The sequence below is a fragment of the Phyllostomus discolor genome, chromosome 8 (assembly GCF_004126475.2).
Source record: "Phyllostomus discolor isolate MPI-MPIP mPhyDis1 chromosome 8, mPhyDis1.pri.v3, whole genome shotgun sequence".
Taxonomy (NCBI): domain Eukaryota; kingdom Metazoa; phylum Chordata; class Mammalia; order Chiroptera; family Phyllostomidae; genus Phyllostomus; species Phyllostomus discolor.
Genome location: NC_040910.2, coordinates 45,931,483 through 45,947,883, shown reverse-complemented (window position 1 = coordinate 45,947,883; position 16,401 = coordinate 45,931,483). Strand labels below are relative to the sequence as shown.

At 46.9% G+C, this 16,401-nt stretch overlaps 2 protein-coding genes across 6 annotated transcripts in view; one reads left to right on the top strand and one right to left on the bottom strand.

Moving 5' to 3' along the window:
- Window positions 1-2,779, top strand: part of GCDH (glutaryl-CoA dehydrogenase) — a 12,661-nt gene extending 9,882 nt beyond the window's left edge. For 2 of the 4 annotated variants that reach the window (XM_036032425.1, XM_036032427.1), the window contains 3 exons: window positions 54-179; window positions 498-658; window positions 2,179-2,422. In XM_036032425.1, coding sequence (XP_035888318.1) covers window positions 54-179; window positions 498-658; window positions 2,179-2,252 — 361 coding nt within the window. In that variant the 3' untranslated portion in view covers window positions 2,253-2,422. Of the gene's footprint in view, window positions 1-53; window positions 180-497; window positions 659-2,178 lie in introns of all 4 variants that reach the window. The other 2 variants (XM_028520508.2, XM_036032426.1) reach the window with 2 other exon arrangements.
- On the bottom strand, window positions 1,801-16,401 carry SYCE2 (synaptonemal complex central element protein 2). Of its 2 annotated transcripts, none has more exons than XM_036032433.1 (5): window positions 16,276-16,401; window positions 15,581-15,696; window positions 4,705-4,879; window positions 3,228-3,416; window positions 1,801-2,094 (listed from the first exon to the last, which is right to left on the bottom strand). In XM_036032433.1, exons 1-5 carry the CDS (start codon window positions 16,327-16,329, stop codon window positions 2,050-2,052), a joined length of 579 nt encoding a protein of 192 aa, XP_035888326.1. In that variant the 5' UTR covers window positions 16,330-16,401; the 3' UTR covers window positions 1,801-2,049. The 2 variants fall into 2 exon arrangements, with proteins under 2 accessions (XP_035888326.1, XP_028376310.2); XM_028520509.2 differs by having other exon boundaries at window positions 4,705-4,915; window positions 16,276-16,396.

Genomic DNA, 16,401 nt, shown 5'->3' with positions numbered 1-16,401 from the left:
GGTTGGGCCCCCTCACACACATACTTTAACTTACCCTCACTGTACCTGCCTAGGATGCAATTTGGTGTCCCATTGGCCAGGAACCAGCTGATCCAGAAGAAGCTGGCGGACATGCTGACTGAGATCACGCTGGGCCTTCATTCCTGCCTGCAACTTGGACGCTTAAAGGATCAAGACAAGTAGGGGCCACTTGTAGGGGGAGGCAGAGAACAGCTGCAGCAGAAGGACCCTGTGCTTCTGGGCATGATGGTTGCTGGCCCTGAGAAGAAAGGTCCTTTCTGCCTTGTGGCCCTTGGGGTCCCAGTCCCTTTTCTTTCTCTTGGCCTCAGTGGGCCAGGACCCACCCTGCTAGTCCCTCATTTGGAACCTGGGTATCTGCTGCTTTGGCTGTAACATGGGAAATCTTCCCCCTGGCTGGTTTGCCTAGGATGCAGGGGTGCCTGGAGCAGGGTCAGTTCTTTGTAATCAACACTTGATACACGTCTGTGTTGCTTCAGGGTCACCCCAGAAATGGTCTCCCTGCTGAAGAGGAATAACTGTGGGAAGGCTCTGGACATCGCCCGCCAGGCCCGAGACATGCTGGGGGGAAACGGGATTTCTGATGAGTATCATGTGATCCGACATGCTATGAACCTGGAGTCCGTGAACACCTATGAAGGTGGGGGCTGGGTCCTTCAGGGGATGGGGATGGTTACAGTGGCCTCGCTGTCTGGAGAAGTGGGGTAGGCAGGAGGGTGGGGACAGCAGACCTGAGTCCTACTCCCAGCTGTTGCCACTGACAGCACAGCCAGAGGCAGGTCCCACCCTGCATCCCTCATCTGGAGTAGCTCACACTGGGGCCTACGGTGAGGCACTCTTTGACCTTTCCTTCATGATGCTTGGGAGAGGGATGTTCCCAAGGCTGCTGCTGGCTTCCTCAGCAAGCCCCAGAGTGGGGCACGATGCCCAGTGAGCTGGCGATGCCATACAGGCCACCCCATGTGGAGAAAAAAAAGGAAAAAATCATTTGCAGACTGCGGTGTTTGCAGCTGGCAACTGGCTGTGATGCAAATGGGGCCCAGAATCCATGGCCTTGTGGGAAAATAGATGTGGAAGAAGTGGGGACTGAGTCCTTTGGAGATCTAGGAGCTCCCTAGGCAGACGGTGAAATAGCTGCTGTGTGCTGTTCTAGATGGGACATTCCAGAAGCTACAAGAGGGGAGAGGTAGGAGGAATCCTACAGGTGTGGGAATGACCTCAAGGGTAAGAGGAGGGGGCCTTCCGATGGATTTATGGAGAAGGAAGGGGTCAGGTATGCACTTTAGAAAGTCAACAGCCCTGGCTAGTGTGGCTCAGTGGACTGAGTGCCGCCCTGTGAACCAAAGGGTCGCTAGTTCCAGTCCCAGTCAGAGCACATGCCTGGGTTGCAGGTGAGGTCCCTAGTAGGGGGCGTGTGAGAGGCAACCACACATTGACGTTTCCCTCCTCTCCTTCACTTCCCTTTTCTCTAAAAATAAATAAATAAAATCTTTTTAAAAAAGTAAGTAAACAATTATTTTGCTCTATATAAAGGAGGCAGTAATCTGTGCCTTATGCCCCTGGAAGCTGGGGAAGAGCAAGTGAGAGCACTGAGGAACATAAAGTGTTGCCCAGACTCAAAGGCGTGGGGTGTGGGTGACAGCTTCAGGACAGGGTGTCTCAGGTGTACAAGCCAGTAAGAGGTGTTTGCCTACCCATCCATCCTGTCGATGAGAAAGGGCCTGACGTGTTTCCAGAGCCCATCAGAGCTCTCCACCACTGTGGGAAGGAAGCTTGGCTGGGTTGAAAATCAAACATTTAATGAACTGTGCAGCACTGGGGTGGGATAAATTTGCCACATGTTGGGGACACCAAAGCTGGACCCATGATGGTGGCTGGACTTGCTGCCTTTGGGTATGGCCCAAGTTTGTTTGTTTTTGCCAAGATGCAGTACAGAACTGTGAAAAAGAATTTTCTCAGTGTGGCCAGAACAGTGGCCTCTGAGCCTTCTCTTGGTGGCTGTCACTAAGAGGTGACTGTCTCAGAAAGCTGTCAGCATTCACCATCTTTATGGGTATGTTCTTCCAAAGTAGTAGCCTGAGGAGAGACATGAAGATAAACTTTAAAGGGAAGTTGTGAGCTGTTAAGACTCCAAACTGACTTTGCATTTCTCTTGTCCAGGTACTCATGACATTCACGCTCTGATCCTCGGAAGGGCAATCACAGGGATCCAGGCATTCACGGCCAGCAAGTGAACACACTTCCCCCAGGGGGCTGGATGGTGCTAAACCCCTTCCCAGGGAGCTGCGCTGCTCTGAGCTTACTCAGGGAGGTGGCAGATGAAGCCAAATTTTATGGTGGGAGGTGAGACACTGATTTTTAAATTTCAAAATTTCTCTTTTGAAGTCACTAAAATGTACTCCTTTGGTTCGAGGCCCGCACTCAATCCATTGAGCTACGCCAGCCAGGGCTAAAATGTACTCCTTAAAAAGAAGATGGGACTCTGTGCCAGTTCCTCAATCTACTTTTAACCATGAATGGGAATAGACTCCACTTACCTTGGAACAGAAGCTTCTCTTCATGGGGAGCATGGAGAGGAAAGAGAGTAACACAGAAGCAACCTCTGTGAGACTTGACCTGGTGTCTGACCGAGCCACCCCAGCTTGAGTTCCCTGTGTGCCCTCTGACCCTCCCATCTGGGGGATAAGTGCCTTATGCTGGACTTGGCGGTAGAATGAAGAGGGGAAAGAGGATAATAAAGAGTCTGCATGTCTGACCTTCAGTGTTGTGCCACATTTACTTATGACCACTTGGGTAGTCCTTTCAGTCACAGGGAAAACAACACATGTAGGGACTATGAGGTGCTCAGATGTGAGGATTCCTCCCTCTCCCTGCAGTGATCTAGCCCATGTCTGTGTCTTTGACTCTGCTGTAATAAGTAAACCTGGTTAGGCATTGCCTAGGGCTGTGGGCAGAGGGGACTTTGTCCCTTCTGTCACCACAGAGCTGGCCACACAGTAGAAAATAACAATGGGCTGGATTCTCAGCTCCAATATACCGTGTTACAGGGGAGCATGGAGCCACAAGCGAGATGGCGGGAGCATCCAGGGCTTTGTGGTGATAGTGGCCCCTGCAGGGCACTAACACCCTTGGTTTCTGTTGACATTTACTTTCATCTTAGCTCCCACAACTCTCCTCACACAGTGCCCCCTGCGTGGGTTCAGTCATACCTCTGGCTGGACACATAGGTCTTTATACACAGTCTCCACAGTGTGGCACACTTGTTTGAGCTCTGTTTCCAAATGGCTGATCTTTGCCATTTTCTGAGTGAACTCTTGGAGCTTTTCCTGAATAATCTTGTTGTGGTGATTATAAAGCTGATACATCCTCTCCTCTAGTTTCTCTGTCAGGTCCGAAACCTTTTAAAGAATAAAACATATTCTTGGAAAATCAAACTAGAGGCATCACAAGACATGTTTTGTGGCTCCCTAAGATTTCTACAGTTTATCATACAAAAATGGTAAAAACAACTCCAATGACTGGGAGTGAAATTGCCTACACTAAAAAAATTTTTTTAAGCCAAGATCGAAAAATTATGTATATATTATATGCTCCACCAGGTTAGGAAGTAAGTACATAACAGAGACTAGAAGAAAACATGCAACAAAGTAGCCTCTGGGTGGTGGGATCATAGGAATGTTTTTTATATTTTTTTTCTGCTGTGTTATACTTTCCTTGATTTTCTATGCTGTGTGTACTGGTAGGGATGGGAGGGAGGGAAAAAGGGAGGGGGGAAGTCAGCCTGTTTTCAAGAGACATCCCACTCATGGGATCCCTTGTGCATTCTGAAGAAGCATCAGGGACAATCGTTAACACCAGATACAAACACAACATCAGGCTTTGTTAGACATAAGCCCTGGTCATGTCAAGGGACCCCTAATCTCCCAGCACAAACCATTCAACTTCTGGAGGACAAATGGCTGTGTTAATGTGGACTATGCTTCAACCCCCTACTCCCATAGCCATTAATCCTGGTGTGTAATTAGGAGGCTGGGCTGTGGGTACAGATGGACCTTGGTCCCTCATTCTGGCTTTCTCATTCAGGCAAATTATTTTTTTAAGATTTTATTTATTTATTTTTAGAGAGGGGAAGGGAGGGAGAAAGAGAAGGAGAGAAACATTCCTTTGTAGTTGCCTCTTGTGTGCCCCCTACTGGGGACCTGGCCCACAACCTAAGCATATGTCCTAGACTGGGAATTGAACTGGCAACCCTTTGGTTTGCAGGCTGGCATTCAATCCACTGAGCCACACTAGCCAGGGCTGGCAAATTATTAGTTTTTAATTGATTTTTAGGTAGAGAGAGAAACATTGATTTTCCCCCCACTTATTTATGTAGTCATTGGTGCTTCTTTTATTGCCCTGACTGGAGACCGAACCCACAACCTTGGCTATTGGGATGATGCTCTAACAATTTGGGCTAACTGGCCAGGGCAAATTATTTCCAAATCTTACTTTTCCCATCTGTAAAACGGGTCCATTCTTTGCAGTACTGTTGGAAAGGTGAAATGAGGTACTATATGCAAATTGCCATGCTAGGAACATAACGGATGCTCAACAGTGGTTCATTGCCTATGCCCTTCACCTTTAACATAAGGCCTTTCCCCACCCAACCACTGAGGCTTTGCAATGTGTATGCAGAAATGTCACCTTGATCTTGAGGCTGTCCCTGAAGTTGGTCATGAGTGCATGGTCCTTCTGCCTGCTCTCGTTAATATTTTCAATCAGCTCCTGGGCCCTCTTCTTCAGGATCTCGATGCTCGAGTCCAGAGAGGAAAAGTAGGGTCCTGACTTCCCTTCCAGCATCACCAGCTGGCGACTGGCACTGGAGGTGGCAATAGAGGGGCTAGAATCCTGACTTCTGAAAGTATAGGAAAACAAGGTCAGCACCAAACTTTCCCCAGAGTGGCTGATCTGAATTAGCTCAATGGTAGGGAGAGAACCAGTGTTGTGTGTCTCCTATGGGTAATGCTTGGTTATTTCATACACACACCTGCCCTGAGAGGCAGGGACAGCATCCCTATTTTATAACTGAGAAAACACACCCAAAGGCACACATCAAATCCACCCAAGTTTCCAGAACAAGGAAATATGCCTGATTCTGAAGCACATAGTCATTTTATGACATCAATTTGTTGCTTTGAAATGAGCATTATATTTATAAATAATTCTATTTATAAATAGTATAGATGCTTTCTTAGATGGCTCTTTCTGTCACCAACCTGCTGCATCCTCTTCTAAACATTTTGGGAGATGTCCACAGCCTGTAGTCCACCTTGGTCTAGTGTACCTGCATGACTTTGCTCTCACTAGATGAGGCAGCCCGTCAAGAGTTAATTATATTAAAAGTTTTTTTAAAAAATCCTCTCCTGAGGATGTATTTATTGATTTTAGAGAGAGAGGATGGGAGAGCAAGAAACATTGATGTGAGAGAGAAACATCAATCATTTGCCTCCCAAATGCCCCCCGATCAGGGATCAAACTTGCACCTAGGTATGTGCCCAGACCAGGAATTGAAGCCACAACTTTTGGTGTAGGGGAAAATGCTCCAACCAAGCCATCCGGGCAGGGCAAAGGATTTTTTACATGTGCAAAAAAAAGAGTAATGTTTGTCCCATACTGTACACATGACTATGATAATATAATTCAATTAAGGATGTTAGCCAGTGAAATGGTAAAAAAGTGACAGCTGTCTAATACAGCTAAATTAAATGAATAAAACTAGTAAGTCTAATTAAAAAAAAAACTATTAAAATGGGCGGAGGAGACCATTTTAGATTGGCTCAAAGATCATAAAAATCTAGAAGGACACTGTGTAAAGATAATTTTGTCATGACCTGTAAGTTTCCACTTAAAAAAAAAAAGATCTATATTCAGAGAGAGGGGAAGGGAGGTAGAAGGACTAGGAGAGAAATATTGCTCTGTTGCCTCTCACATGCCCCAACTGGGAACCTGGCCTACAGCCCAGGCATGAGCCTTGACCAGGAATTGAACTGGTGACCTTTTCGTTCGCAAGCCAGTGCTTACTTCACTATGCCACACCAGCCAGGGTTTACTCTTCTTTAAAAACAAAACTAGGAACTGCAGGTAATACATTATTAATGAGTATTAAAAAGTTGCAATCTGACTGGCAGACTTATTGCTGTTTTTCTTATAGTTTTTAAAAAGGTTTTATTCATTTTTTTTAAGAGAGGGGAAGAGAAGGAGAAAGAAAGGGAGAGAAATATCAATGTGTGGTTGCCTCTCATGCCCCGCTTGCTGGGGCCCTGGCCTGCAACCTAGGCATGTGCCCTAAACTGGGAATCAAACTGCTACCCTTTGGTTCCCAGGCCCATGCTCAATCCACCGAGCCACACCAGCCAGGGATGCTGTTTTAAATTAAGGTAAAATGTTTAAGGCTAGCTTTCTTTCTTTTTTTATCTGTCAGCACTTTCAATCTGCCGGCCACCATATCACTGCACCCTGACAATCAGGCATTGGGGCCTGTCTGCTCATCATCTTTACCTCATAGCTGAAGACACAGGCTCAGCCTGGTCACTTTCTCAGGGTCACCAGCCAGTCTGTGGCAGAACTGGGTGTGGCACACAGGTTGCCTGTCTCATAGCCCATGTTCTGCTTCCTCTTGGGCCTTCAGTTTCCCTCTTGCCCTCTGAGGTCCTTCCAACTCTGAGACTAGAAGTGCCAGCCACCACAGCAGTCCCTGAACACACCAGTTCACACATAACTATAAAGGCAGCCATGACTGGAAGCCAGTCAGTCACTGCTTACTTAGAAAACCACATCTTGATTTTCTGATGCTTTCTTCACAAAACTATTTTTCTTGGCTTTTCTAAGTTTTTCCTTTTGGCTGAGAACAGAAGTATAGTGAAACCCCAGTAAACCCCAGTAAAAGAGAGGTTGGGTGGACAGAGTCACATGCATCTACACAAAAGTTCTCAGGCCCAAGGATACCTCTGTGTCCTGGTCCTCGTGTGTTCCTTGCCAGATTGCTTCTTGCCTCTGTGTCTTTGCACCTGCTCTCTGACTCGACCCATGAGACCTAGCCAGACCACTAACTCCTTTGAGAAGCTGTCCAGGACCTCTGTGCCTACCAGTGCGTGAGCTTGTCTGCTCATGCCCCTATCTCCCCAGAGGGCTGGGTCCCATTTATCTCTGCATTCCTAGCATCCAGCACACAGTAAGTCTTCCACTGTTTGTTGAATGAATAAAGGACACTTTCTTCTGTCACATCTATTCCTCCCTCCTCTGGCTTCCCACACAGCAGGTAAGTTCACCGGCCTCCAGGACAAGATGCTATGTCCACTGCATTTTAAGATGGGAAATACCAGCTGAGGCAGATATTTCTACAGCAAACATTTACATCAGCTAGAAAAACAACACACCAATTAAAGGCTCTGTGAGCATTCTTGTCTTGTTTGCTAAGGAATTTATGACCTCTGAGCATGCATTTACTCTTCTCCCTTAAGGGGAGGTGAGGCAGGACAGGAGTACAGACCTGTGAGTGACACAATGCATTTTAACATTCAGACTTTTGTAATATCTGGATGTGGAGATATGTGGAGAACACAGAGTGCTTCTAAAAGGACAGACGTACTTTGCACCATGGTGAGGGAGCTGGGGGCACAGAAGCAGAAACCCCTGGCTTTTCACTTCCCTGACACCTCAAGCACTAACTGCCCTCCTGTTCTAAACCCAAGGCTCTATCACTTCACTCTCTGGCTGGTGGCCTTAACCGGTCTTCCCTTCAATTCTGTGTCACACCCACCCAATGAAACCCTACCCTGGCTATCTACAACCAAGTGCTGCCTCTTTTCTCATACTCAGGAACCTGAGTGACACTGGAGAAAATCACAACCCACTAAACAGGGTCACTACAGAGTCCTGCTCTCCAGTCTCAGGGGGGCCTCAGAGCTACGGAGTATCCTCTCTGTGCTCTGGTCATTGCTCCCATCAGCCATCCCAAAACATCATTCTCCCATCCCTGACCCCACACTTGCCTCCCTCCCACTGAGCAATATAGAACCTTGCGGGCCAATAACCCCCTCCACTGTCCCCATAAATGTATTCACACTGCCCTTCCTCTTTCCAAACTCCCAACAGGGTGGGAGGGTGAGGTATTCTGGGCTCCCAAATCCATTCCCTGTACCTCTCTTGTATATTTGACCTCTCCCTTTGGCTGGCCACCCTCTACCGCCGCCCCCCCCCCCCCCCACCGCCAGGGTATGTTCATCTTACATTTTAAAAACACAACACACCACTCACACACACCTCCCCTTCTCTCAGCATCAGTCCCCTTCTGACAGCCATGTCCTTCTATTCCCCATCACCACTAAGATTCCAGAAAGAGATGACGACACTTTCTGAGCACATTTTCCCACCTCCCGCTTGCTTCCTAGCCCATTGCAATCAGTTCTAAAATGAAGCAGCAACCACCAAGGTCCCTGGTGACACCTGGCAAACACCTCCCTTGACTCAAGGCAGCAGCTGGTGCTGTTGACCACCCTCCCTGCCATTCCCGACACTCGGTACCCCTAGGCTCTGTCCTTGGTCTCACTCTCTTCCCTTTACACCTTCGTGCACACCCTTGCTCCACAGCCAGCCCCATATATCCTCCCTGCTGACCTCTCTTGCCAACCCCTCAATACTCCACCCCTCCTCTAATAGTGCACAACCTGTCATTCCCCAAAGGCCCACTTGTAGCCAGGAATGTGCCAGTATTCCCTTTCCCTGAGTCCTGCCTCTTCTAGAAACTTCTCTGGCTGGGTTATATGTGCACAGCACCTACAGTGTCACTGCCTGAAACTCAGCCTTCCTTCTGGCCTCCAGAAGGACCCAGCCAGGCTTCATTCATCTTCATAAACCCATACCTACTCATCATGGTAGGAGTAATAAAGGTGTGTCCAATAAAATGAATGACTAGAAGGGGCTTTCATTACCATCCACACTTCCATGTCTCCCTAACTTATAGTCCCCAGCCCACGCCTCTTTCCTAAGTTCCCAATGATGACTTACCAACTACCTCCCAGCCCTCTCCTCTTGGCTGACCCAGAAGCAAGCATCTCAAACTCCTCCATATTTGCATACCAAAATAATTTTCCTCCCTTTACCAAAGCCACCTGGTTCCCAAGCTTCTTCCAGTCCTTCTATATCCTGTCATGAAACCCTCTCATTTCCACCTCCTTAACCTCTCTCCAATCTATCATCTCTTCATCTAATCATTTGCAACCCTGTACCTGTCATTTCTCACCTGGGCCCCAGCGACCTTAGAACTGAAACCTGAGCCCTGTCTGGTGTGGTTCAGTGGATTGAGCACAGGCCTGCAAACCCAAAGGGCCTCTGGTCGGATTATGCGTCAGGGCACGTGCCTGGGTTGTGGGCCAGGTTCCCAGTTGGGGGTGTGCAATGTATCTCTCACACATCGATGTTTCTCTCCCTCTTTCTCCCTCCCTTCCCCTCTCTCTAAAAATAAATTAAAAAAAAAAAAAAGAACTACAACTTGATGTCCCACTCCTGCTCCCACAGCCTATAAAAGCCCTCCCCTCAGCCACAGGAGCAAATCTAAATTTCCCAGCACAGCACCCAAGGCCTTCCTGGGCCCTGGGCCTCTTTTTCTTTCCGCCCTTCACTCCCAGCAATTTGGAACTTTCTACAATTTCACCAAATCTATCAGCCTTTGCCTGAAATGACTTTCCCTTTCTGCCAACTTTACGAGGTAACATTCAGAGCTTCTGCTCATGCACCCACACAGCACCTTTGCTTCTGGATCACAACACTCCCAGTCTGTTCAGAAATGTTCCTTCCAGGGTGCATTGCAGGCTGGGTGTGGGGGGATTGCTGAATACCTAAATGAATGAACTACAGTATGAGAGGAGCCTGGTGTAACATTCCTGTGGAAAAGTCTCCTTGTACCTACAGTTGTCGACTCAGCAGTGTAAGAATCCTGAAATTAAAATCAATGATAATGTGGGCTGGAATGGGAGTAGGGGGGAGAAAACTGTACTTGAACAATGATTAAAATAAAAAAAAAATCAATGATAACACCAGGTGCTTCTTTTTATGTAATCGCTCACAACCTGCCTGAGCTGCTAATGGCTCAAAGTCCCTGCAATGATGAGGCTGAAACCAGTCTTCAAGGTGCTATGCAAATGTGAAAAATTACTTGAATTCAACTCATTCAAATTTCACTGTGAGACAAAAGCTTGCATCAGATGTCTGCAAAAAGCCTTTTTTTCAACCTCTCCTTTGGGATTCACTCCTCTCCATTTCATTTTTCTTAATACTCAGCAGCGGCATATTAATCAGAATGTTAATGAATCAGAGTCTTTCCTGGGCCTGCATTCACCAATTAACTTTCATAAACAAAATGCATGGTGCCCTCTCCATTGGCTTCCCCCTTCCCAGGCCTGCCTCTGTTGCCAAACCCTGGACAGAAGCCAGGGAATGGAAGTGGGCCCAACACAGCAGGGATGGTGGTGAGGAATTGAAGTGGGGGCTGTGAACACACTTCCATGCTCATGCATTATGGTCTGTCCTTCTAAGGAGTCCCTCATTCAGCTGGGAGGATGATGACAGTTCCTGAGCAGGGCCCAGTCTGGTAGGGGGCACTGGAATAGTACAGGAAACGGGTCTAAGACACAGGCGGCAAACACAAGCCTGCAGGCCAAATCTGGCACCCCCACCTTGTTTTATCTGGCCCAGCACCTTGTTTCTACCCAGCGGCAGCACTGAGCTCCTTGCCCCTAGTTGAGGAGTAGTTACATTTATGCAGTCCTAAAATTACATTTGGCCCTTTGAAGGCAACCATGAGGCTGATGTGGCCCCCAGTGAAAATCAGGTTGACACCCCTGATCTAAGAGAAGAGACCATCTGTTCATTTCAAGTAAACCTTGATTGGCTGGCATGTGAGCCAGAGCTGCCCGCTGGTTGCATGTTCCCTCAATGGCCTTTAACAGACATATACAAGTAAACAATCCACCAGTTACTTTATGACCACAAGTGGCAATCCCAGGAGGAGAGGTCACCTAATCAAATATTCAAGGAGGAACACAACAGAATCTCTGGAGCTTAGGCAAAATGAGGTTTTGCTGAAATATAGCCAGGAAGAGGGAAGGTCTAAATAGAAGCCGCTGAGCCTGTTCCTCATCCCCTGCTTTTGTTTCCTGAAATATGTTTACATTTCAATCATGTTGCCAAGTGTCTGCTGCTGGACCTATTAAATGACTTGCACTGGTTCTCATACATCTATTTTTCTACCCAAAGCTCCTATGGAACGCCTTGAAGTTTCACAATGCTTTGCAATTACCTGTGTCTCTTCACCACTTAGGTCTAAACATGTTATTTGCAGGAAGATGTTATCAAACAAATGGCTGCAGTCATTTCCTTCTTTTTCCTTGTCTCCATGTGACAGCACACACCTAGAAGCCATGTTACCCTGTAGCCAGCTTTACAACCTGCAATCTGGGAGGTGGGGGAAGCTAGCTTCAGACCTGGAGTCCTCAGAGTCCTGTCCTGAGCCTGGACTCCTCTCACTCTCTCCCTGGGTGATGAGCTCATGCACCCCACAGCTGCCACTAAAACAGTGAGTCCCACAGTGCCATCTCCTGCCCCTGGCCCTCCTGAGTTGTGGGTCAGAAACTCCAAGTGTATCTGGACACATTCATGTGCATGTCCCCGGCCACCTCAAACTCAGCAAGGGCAAATGAAACTTGTGTTTTTGCCTCTGTCAGTGAAACCTCCACCTACTGGAAACTACCCCAAGCCAGAGAGCGGGGAGCCAGTGGTGTGCCAGTAAGCATTTAGCAACTGGTTCTCTGGGTGGGCAGAGGGGAGAATAAAGCCCTGATTTGTAGTGTTTGACAATTTCCATGGTACAAAAACTCTCACTATAGCCATTTTCAAGCTACCAATATGGAGTTGCTAAATGCCAGGTTGGGAAGAGATGAGTGGAACTGATCTTGTCAGCTGCTAGGAACCAGCTCCAGCACACTACAACATACCAGGATCCAGGTATCTCTGCTGCCAATCACATCACCCGACATGCCAGCCTTCCCACTGTTTTCTGAGCACGCAAGTGGGGAAACATCCTGGGCTCATCCCCTTCCTCATGCCCTCACAAAAGACCCTGCCCCCTAGAGCTTCTCTCCATCTGCTCTGCTACATGCCACCCCCACAGGAGCCTCCCACCTGATCTCCTCACATCCTCTCACACCCTTGCCCAACCATCCTCCACAAAGCTGCCCATGTTTATAACAGGAACCTGAGCATGTTCTTCTCTGCCCCAGAAATCTGTCTCCTAGATATCTACCCAAGAGAAATGAAAACTTATGTATATGCCAAAACGTGTTCATGGACGTTCACAGCAGAATTATTCACAAGAGCCAAAGGACAGAAATAATCCAAATGTCCATCAACCAATGAATGAATGAATAGATAAAATGTGGTAGATCCACAATACAGAATGTTATTCAGCCTGACATGCTGGCCTCCTCACTGTTTTATGAGCATACTCAGCTTATTTCTACCTCAGGGACTAAGTACTCTGCTGGCATGTTTGGGCCCCCAGATGCTTCCTGACTGGCTGCTTCTCATGTGACCTCCTTATAGGTCTTCTCCAACTACTCTTAATTTCCTATCACTTTAGTCACTCCTTACTCTGCTTTGTTTCTTCAAAACACTTACCACCAGCTGAAATCACATTCTTTTTTAAAAATCATCTATTTCTCTTTTAGAAAGCCAGCTTGCCAATAGACTCAGAATAGCCAACACAATACTGGAGAACAAAGTCAAAGGACTGATGCTTCATATAGATTTACCACACAGCTACAATGATCCAGATAGTGTGGTACTGGTGAAAGAATAAACTATAAATCAATGGAACACAATACAGAGCCCACACATATATAGTAACTTGATTTTTGCAAAGAAGCAAATAAAATTCAATGGATAAAGGAGAGTCTTTGTAATAAATGGTGCTGAAACAACTGGACATCCACATGCAAAAAACCTTAAAATGGATCATAGATCTAAATATAACACACAAAACTGTAAGACTCCTAGAAGACAAAAGAAGAAAATCTAGGTAACTTTGGGTTTGATGATGATTTCCTGGATACAACACCCCCAAAATTGATTAATTTGACTGCATTAGAATTAGTCATTTCTGCCCTACAAAGGACACTGTTAAGAGAATGAAAAGACAAGCCACAGACTAGGAGAAAGCCTTTGTAAAACATAGGTCTGATAAAGGACTCATATCTAAAATATACTAGGAGCCCTGGCTGGTGTGGTTCACTTGGTTGGGCATTGTCCTGCAAACTGAAAGGTCACAGGTTCAATTCCCAGGCAGGGCATGTGCCTGGGTTGTGAGTTCAGTCCCCTGGTCAGGGTGTGTTCGGAAGGCAACCAATCGATGTTTCTCTCCCTTTCTTTCTCCATCCCTCCCATTCCCTCTCTCCAAAATTAATAAGCATGTCCTCAGGTGAATATTAAAAAATAAATAAAATATACAAAGAACTATTAAAACTCAACAGTTAGAAAATAGCCCCATTAAAAAATGGATTGAACAGACACTCCACCAAAAAAGATATGCAGATGGCAAAAAAAGCATATGAAAATATATTCAACTTTATACCTCATCCAGAAACTGCAAATCAACAAACCAATGAGATACCAGTACACACCCAGTTAGAATGGTGAAAATCCAAAACACTGAGAAATGCTGGTGAGGATGTGGAGCAATGGGAACTCTCATTCATGATGATGGGAATATAAAATGGTACAGCCACTTTGGAAGACAGTTTGGCGGTTTTTTACAAAACAAACATACTCTTACCATATGATCTAGCAATCATGCTTCTTGGTAAATACCCACAGGAGCTGAAAACTTAGATCCACAAGAATGTTTATGGCAGCTTTATTCATAACTGCCAAAACTAGGAAGCCACGAAGATGTCCTTCAATAGGTAAACAGATAAATAAACTGTAGTACATCTACACAATGGAATGCTACTCAGTGCTAAAAAGAAATGAGCTATTAAGAAATGGGCCCTGGCAGGATAGCTCAGTTGGTTAGAGCATTATCTCAATACATCAAGATTGCAGGTTCGATCCCCAGCACATACAAGAAGCAACCAATAGATGTTTCTCTCTCTCGCTCAAATCAATTTTAAGAAATGTCTTTAAAAGAAATAAAAAGACATGGAGGAATGTTAAATGCACACATATTACTTAGTGAAAGAAAATCAGGTTCAAGAGAGAAGAGATTTTGATTTGTTCACCGCTGTATCCCCAGTCTGGTCTAGCCAAAGCTAACCTTCAATAAATATTTGGTGAATTAATAAATGAATTAATAAATGTGCAAGACAAAATCTTTTTTGTCATACCTGACACTGCTCTTTCTTTTACTCCAACATCTAATTCATTAACATTTTCTTTCAGTTTTAGCTTTTTAAATTGATTTTTATTTTTTATTGATTTTAGAGAGAGAAAATTGTCATTCCATTTATTTAAGCATTCACTGATTGATTCTTAATTTTTTTTTGAGAAACATTGACTTGTTCCACACATTTATGCATTCATTGGTTGAGTCTAGCATGTGCTCTGACTGGGGATCGAACTCACAACCTTGGCGTACCAGGATGATGCTCTAACCAACTGAGTTACCCACCCAGGGCTTTCTAGCTTCTTAAATGTATCCAGAATCTGACCACTTTTCATCATCTTCATAGATACACCAGGGGCCAAGTCAGAGTTATCTTGCACCAAGATTATTCCAATTGCCTCCCTACTGGTTTCCCAGTTTCCACTCCTGCCCTAACAGTCAGTCTATTCTCTACATGGCAGCCAGAGGGAGTCTTTTAATACTTTAGTCCAGAGGACTGCAAATTTCTATGAAAGTCCAGATAGTAAATCTTTCAGCTCCGTGCCCATTTAGTACCAGTTGCAACAATTCAACTCTGCAGAGGCATCCACATGTGTTCCAACACAAATTCATTAACATTAGTCTGCACCCTGCTACAGTCACTTCACATCACTCCTTTATTCCAAAACTTTTCATGGGTAATTAACACCCAAATTCCCATCACCTGTCTGACTGTATCTCATACTATCCCCTTCTATGCTGCTCCAGTACAGTCATCCTTCCAGGCCCTTGCAGCTGTTGTTTCCCTGTCTGAAACATAGTTCTCCCTACCTGCATGGTCCTACTTGTCACCTCTTCCACGAAGGAGGGGCCCTGAACCTCTTAGGATCTAAATAGGCTACCGTCACTCTCTTCCTATTTTTTCCCCATAGCACTTAGCATCCACTGACTACTGTATATTCCTGAGTTTACAGTCTATCTCCTGCTCTAGAGAGTGTCAGCTCACTGCTCTGTGCCCAGCAATTAGCCCCATGCCAGGCACATGAGAGATGCGCAACCAGTATGTGGAACAAATGCACCAAGAGCAGGCACTGGGTCTTGGGGTAGAAATGGGTGAAGAAGGCCCCAGGGCACTGTTTGGACTCACTGGGCCAGGGGCTTCCTCACCTAGCTGGCCCCCGACCAGTTTCCTCTTCGTGGCTCTCCTCACCCTGCTGCTGCTCCTTGCTGTCTCCCAAAGGCTGTGGCTCCTGGTCCTTGCACTCTGCGTGGGGTATGTCCACCTGTGAGCACAGTCAGCACTTGAGAAGCTGAAGGAGGGAGGTGGCAAGTGGTGGTGAGCCCTTCCTCCTGCCCCTTTGGCCCTGGGCATCTGCTTGCAACGTGGTGGGGACCCGCAGAAGAGATGGGCGGAGCTGGGGCGCACACCATGAGGTCCGGGGCTTGAGGTGGGGGAGCCCTGCGCCTGGAGGACAGAGGCAGGGAAACCTGGAGGGGCTGGGGTGAGGGCAGGGGCTTCAGGATGTCTGGACTCCTAATTGGTTGTTGGGTCGAGTTCTTCGAGGAAGGACAAGAGGGAAGATAAAAAGGGTAGGTGCGGCACATGGGTGTCTGAGCCGCTCTCTAAACTGCTTCTGCCACACAGGTATGACTTTCTGGCTTCGCTGTCAGCGCGTCAGTCACATCGTCCATCAGTCACAGGGCCTGGTCAGTCAGTCAGGAAATCGGGGTCCGGCAGGACGAAGGTGACCGGAATGTCATAAGACAAGTGGCCGGACTCGGGTCTGAAGTAGAAGCCCAGATCGCCGCCGCTCCCTGCCTGTCCGCCCACCGCCCGCGCGAAGGAAACAAGCGTCGCGTACTGCCTGTCGCTCCATCTTGTCTTTTCCCGCCTGTCTTCTAAGCCTTCTGCGCATGCGCCAGCCCCGCCCCGGGCCCCTTGGACTCGCAACGGCGCGCTCCTCTATCACGGTTTCTCTCTGGGGATG

What these genes read in the sequence shown, in the direction of transcription:
- SYCE2 (XM_028520509.2), bottom strand. Translation starts at nt 16,329, where the DNA reads ATGCGCAGAAGGCTTAGAAGACAGGCGGGAAAAGACAAGATGGAGCGA. An exon ending in GGGACAGCCTCAAGATCAAG is followed by an intron (nt 3,417 to 4,704) that starts GTGACATTTCTG and finishes ATTCTTTAAAAG; the next exon opens with GTTTCGGACCTGACAGAGAA. An exon ending in ACCTATGTGTCCAGCCAGAG is followed by an intron (nt 2,095 to 3,227) that starts GTATGACTGAAC and finishes GTCTCTCCTCAG; the next exon opens with GCTACTACTTTGGAAGAACA.